This window comes from Quercus suber, unplaced genomic scaffold, assembly GCF_002906115.3.
Source record: "Quercus suber isolate HL8 unplaced genomic scaffold, Cork oak 2.0 scaffold_696, whole genome shotgun sequence".
NCBI classification, from domain to species: Eukaryota; Viridiplantae; Streptophyta; class Magnoliopsida; order Fagales; family Fagaceae; genus Quercus; species Quercus suber.
In genome coordinates, this window is record NW_027070137.1 from 306,255 (window position 1) to 311,628 (window position 5,374).

General features: G+C 39.3%; 1 protein-coding gene across 1 annotated transcript; it reads left to right on the forward strand.

Annotated features, from left to right (window-relative positions):
• Positions 1-635: 635 nt before the first annotated feature.
• LOC136064482 (uncharacterized) lies at positions 636-4,148 on the forward strand. Its single transcript, XM_065766260.1, has 3 exons — positions 636-1,205; positions 1,365-3,405; positions 3,691-4,148. Exons 1-3 carry the CDS (start codon positions 636-638, stop codon positions 4,146-4,148), a joined length of 3,069 nt encoding a protein of 1,022 aa, XP_065622332.1.
• The last annotated feature ends 1,226 nt before the right edge of the window (positions 4,149-5,374 follow it).

Here is a 5,374-nt window from a genome sequence, read left to right on the forward strand (position 1 = left end):
TGCTTCACCTGGACCATCTTCAAATCGTGATTTTTCTAGCCAATTTCCAGAATAATTAATGGTAGCTAGAGGTCCCCTATTGGAAATTGCCAAGATCTCAGCAATCTGCCAAGTTACTTTAGTTTGTAGCATTGCCATTATTCATTCTAGCAAAGATTCTAAAAGTACGTAAAATTGCTGAGGCAGTTCACATTTAACAATGAAATTTGAAAAGTAGTTCACAAGTATAGGATTGAGTAGTCACCTTCATAAATGAGGAGGGCTAATTGGTCAGAAGAAGTTTTGTTGACAAGATTATTGAGTTGTCTTTTTCACTTGATCTGTAGTCAGTACTAAAGTCTTCTTTCAAAAGTTCAAAATCTTGGCTTTGTCAGTAGAGATTACTAGTGCATGGGTAGTAGTGTAGTAGTAGTATGTAGGCATGTGACACATGAAACAGAAGTACTTTACAGAATGAAAGATGCATTTTGTGGAATAATCTTAAAAATGCTGCCGAATTGCATGAGAAATCTTGGATAATAGTTGGAGATTTTAATGAAGTTCTTGCTGTTGGGGACAAGTTTGGGGGTAGGGCTGTTAACTCAAACAGGTCTTTGCTTTTTAAAGACTGTCTTGATTATTGCAACATGATAGATATGGGGTTCACTGGGCCTCGGTTCACTTGGACGAACAAACGTAATTTTAATGCTCTAGTTCAAGAAAGAATTGATCGTTTCTTTGCCAACCCGAGCTGGTGTGCTGTCCACCCTGATGCGAGGGTGACTCATCTTACAAGATGTGTTTCTGATCATTGCCCGGTGCTTCTCGAACCTAACCCAAGTAATGGAATTCCCCTTCCCAGGCCTTTTAGATTTCAAAGCTTTTGGTTGTCAGCCTTATCTTTTCCTAGGATTGTTTCGGAAGCTTGGGGTTCTTGTCCTCTCCAAGCGGCTATTGACTGCTTTTCCAGGAAGGCTTCGGATTGGAATAAGCACCATTTTGGAAACATTTTTGGGAGGAAGAAGAGAGTGTTGGCCCAGCTGAATGGTATCCAAAAAGCTTTGGCAGAAAATCCTTCTTATTCTTTGGTTGAAATGGAGAAATCTTTGCACAATGAGTTAAATGATATTCTTTGTCAAGAAGAGGAGTTGTGGGTGCAGAAGTCTCGCATTAATCGGTTGATTGAGGGTGATAGAAACATTGCGTTTCACCATATGTCTACTATTGTTAGGAGAAGATGTAACCGTATTTCGTGTATTAAGAATGACATTGGGGAATGGATTACTAGTGAGGGTGGGGCTATGTCTTTCATTAGAGAAGGGTTTAGCAAGTTGTTTTCGAATACCCTTGATTACTCTTCTTTAAATACTCCCTAACCCTCCAAGTGGCAAGCGGTTTTGTTGGAAGAGGATAAGAGCAATCTTAATTTGCCGGTGTCTGATGTTGAAATTAGAGATGGTTTGTGGGCTCTCAAACCTTACAAAGCCCCTGGTCCGGATGGACTCCATGCGGGGTTTTTTCAAAGGTTTTGGCTCACTGTGAAGGAATCTGTTTGGAATGAAGTTAAAAAAACTTTTGAAGATAGTAGAATCCCAGTTTACCTCAATCGAACCAATATTGTTCTAATCCCTAAAATAGCGGGCCCGGAAAGTTTGGGAAATTATCGCTTTATTAGTCTTTGCAATACGGTGTACAAGATTGTCACTAAGATCATTGTTGCAAGGCTTAGACCTCTTCTTGATAAGCTAGTTTGCCCTCTCCAATCAGCTTTTGTGCCGGGGAGGAGAAGTGTAGACAATGCTATTGTGGTGCAAGAATTGATTCATACTATTAGTAACAAGAAGGGGTGGGGTGGCTACATGGCGATTAAAGTGGATCTTGAAAAGGCTTATGACAAAATTGAATGGAGTTTCATTCGAGAAGTGTTGATTAATGATTTACCCCATAATTTGGTTATCCTCATCGTGAGTTGTGTGTCTTCTGTTTCCACTTCTATTCTTTTTAATGGTGGTAATGTTGAGCCTGTTTTCCCCTCGCGTGGAATCAGGCAAGGTGATCCTTTATCACCTTACCTCTTCATTCTTTGTATGGAAGTTCTTAGGAATCTCATTGAAGATAAGTGTAGTGAGAAGAGTTGGGTTCCTGTTAAGAGCTCTCAGAGTGGGATGGCTTTTTCTCACTTGTTTTTTGCGGATGATTTGGTCCTCTTTGCGAAGGCGGATCATGTGAATTGCTCCACAATAAGGGATGTGCTTGATGACTTCTGTACTAGGTCAGGGCAATCCATTAGTGAGAGTAAGTCTAGAGTTTATTTTTCTCCAAATGTGGATGTGGATACAAGAGAATCCTTGTGTGATATTTTGGGTTTTAAGTCTACTCCAAATCTTGGAAAGTATCTTGGTTTTCCTTTGAAGCATCGGGGAGGGAGCAATCAAGATCTAAATTTCATTTTGGATAAGGTCAAGCAGAAGTTGGCGGGGTGGAAAGCTAATTTATTGTCCCTTGCAGGTAGAATGGTTCTCATTCAAGCCTCTACATCTACTATTCCTGCCTATGTCATGCAATGCACGGCATTACCCAAGAAGTTGTTAGATGATATTGATAGAGTTAACCGTAATTTCCTTTGGGGATCTTCGGACTCTTCGAAAAGAACGCATTGGGTGGGTTGGCACAAAGTGACCAAAGCTAAAGATCAAGGGGGTCTTGGTATTCAATCGGCTAGGGGAAGGAATCAAGCTCTTCTTGCCAAGCTTAATTGGAGATTCCGGACGGAGAAGGATGTTTTGTGGGCAAAGGTTTTGAGAAGCAAGTATTGCAATAACCGTTGGTTGCATGCTAGAGCCAAGGACAAGCTTCCTTGCTCTAGAGTTTGGAAATCAATTCAAAAGGGTAGTGAGGTTTTCCATAAAGGCATTCGGTGGATTCTAGGGCAAGATAGTAGCTTGAGCATTTGGCATGACAGATGGTTTGTAAAAGCCCCGTTAAGAGCTTTAATCCAAGGTCCTCTCCTTGAAGAAGAAGAGAGGCTCCAAGTGAAAGAGGTTTTTGGTCCTAATGGATGGGATTGGTCAAAAATTTCTGTCCAAGTTCCAAATGCTATTATTATGGAAATTAATGCCATGCCTTACTCTTTGGGGGCTTCTTTTGAGAAAGATAGGTTGATTTGGAGTGGTGATAAGCACGGGGATTTTGAGCTTAAATCAGCCTATTCTTTAGCCACTAGATGTAGTGAGGAGGAAGAGGAGTTCATGGGGTCTTGGGTTTGGAAGGTGGATACTTTACCGCGTATTAAATCTTTCATGTGGCAATGTTTGCATAATAGCATTCGTGTGGGAGATTGCCCTGTTAAAAGGCACCTTAGTGAGGTGGATGGGTGCCCTATTTGTCTAAGGGAAGTTGAGACCATTATTCATAGGCTTAGGGACTGTGAGATGGCTAAAACAATTTGGACCAGCCTGGGGGTTCAGCCAAACAGCAGGTTTTTTGAAGATAACCTCCACATTTGGTTTAAGAAGAATTGCAAAGTTAATAAGTGTAGAGTGCCCAATCAGCCCCCTTGGAGAATTCTTTTTCCTTTTGTCATTTGGACGTTGTGAAAAGAAAGGAATAATGTTGTGTTTAGAGGCCAAAACTTTCGGCCTAGTGTTCACAGTGTGGCTGTGTTCCAGGCGCTTGAGTTTTTGCATTGTGTTTTGAATCCTAAAATTGCAGGTAGCAGAAGGATGATTCGGATCAGATGGGAGAAGCCTTCACCTAGTTGGGTTCGTTTAAATATTGACGGATCAGCCTTAGGGAATCTAGGTAGTGCTGGTTGCGGTGGCATCATTCGGAATGATCGTGGGGGGTGGCTTGGTGGTTTCTCTAGATGCATTGGAGTCACCACAAGTTTTATAACTGAACTTTGGGCTCTCCGAGATGGTCTCAACCTCTGTCATAACATGCATCTTCAAGCTATTGATATTCAAATAGATCCTAAAGCCATTGTTGAAATTATGGGAGATCCTTCTTATTCTAACCGGATTGTTATGCCTATTATTGATGATTGTAAACAGCTGATTTCCCAATTTGGTCAAGTCCGGATTGGGCATTGCTATCTTGAGGCTAATTTTTGTGTTGATTTCTTAGCTAGGAAAGGGGCACTTCATGATTGTTGCCCATGTGTGTATTAGGAGCCTCATGTGGACCTGCTAGACTTAATTAGTGCAGATAAGGAGGGTGTTTTTTGTAACAGGGCTGTCCCTACTGTTGCGGGTAGCCTTTAGCTTCTTTTAATGAATTTTCCAGATTACCAAAAAAAAAAAGAAGTACTTTATAGTGTATATCTTCACATTGCGACTTAGCTATGCTTTTTAAAATAATTTCCCAACAGGTGGTGGGAAAGGGATTTTTAATAATGTTGTTTATATTTTTTGAAAAGATATGTAGATAAAAAATGGTGTAAAAATTTGTATAATATTTTTTGAAAAAATGTGTAAGTAAAAAAATGTGTAAAAATACATATAATATTGTTTAAACTGTTTAAATCATAGTAATAAATGGACCCTTATAAATGGTAAGTTGTGATTAATTTTAATTAAAATTTAAAAATGAGAGAAGAGAATGAGGTCACGTTGAAAAAAAATCAGGTCACGTTGAAAAAAAAAAAAAATTGTGGGCCAAAGTGAGAAGGTAAGATGAGAGAAGAGAATGAGGTCACGTTGAAAAAAAATCAGGTCACGTTGAAAAAAAAAAATTTGTGGGCAAAAGTGAGAAGGTAAGATGAGAGAAGAGAATCAAGTCATGTTGAAAAAAAAAAAAATGAAAAACTGCCATTTGGGTTTTCTGTAAAAGTGCCATCAGGGAAAGGGTATTTTTGTAAAAGTGCTGTGACAGCACCTTTCCCTCTTACTTTTCCTCCCGATTTGGGAGGATCAAAATTTTGGACCTGGAAGAGAAAATTGCCATTCGGGTTTTCTATCCTTCCCATTTTCCATCCCTCTATTTTCCTCCCCTTCCCAAACAGTGGAAAACAGCATTTTCCACCTTATTTTCCTCCCTTTATTTTTCATCCTCCCTATTTTCCTCCCAACCAAACACAACCTAAGGATACTTCTTGTACAAATCCTAAGTGATGGTCCAATACCCATCTAGGGAAACAACACAATATCACAAACAAGCAAATAATAATATGGACGTGGAGATAAAGAGAGATATTTAAAACAACATAGGGATTTAAAGCAATTGGGAACAATAGACAAGATAAAGAAAATGATTTCATATATAGAAATATGATGTTACATGAGAGAAAGAAAGAAATGGGATGGGTGTAGTTTTGGAAAAACTACCCCATCCCTACAAGCTTACCCACAAATATTACAAGTAAAAAAACAGGAAGAGACTTTTTTTTTTTTGTGAT

Bases quoted from the DNA above. Each gene is read 5' to 3' on its own strand.
- LOC136064482 (XM_065766260.1), top strand. From the start codon at position 636: ATGGGGTTCACTGGGCCTCGGTTCACTTGGACGAACAAACGTAATTTT. The intron at 1,206-1,364 runs GTTAGGAGAAGA...TAACCCTCCAAG, and splicing joins TTCACCATATGTCTACTATT to TGGCAAGCGGTTTTGTTGGA. The intron at 3,406-3,690 runs GTGAGATGGCTA...CTAAAATTGCAG, and splicing joins TATTCATAGGCTTAGGGACT to GTAGCAGAAGGATGATTCGG.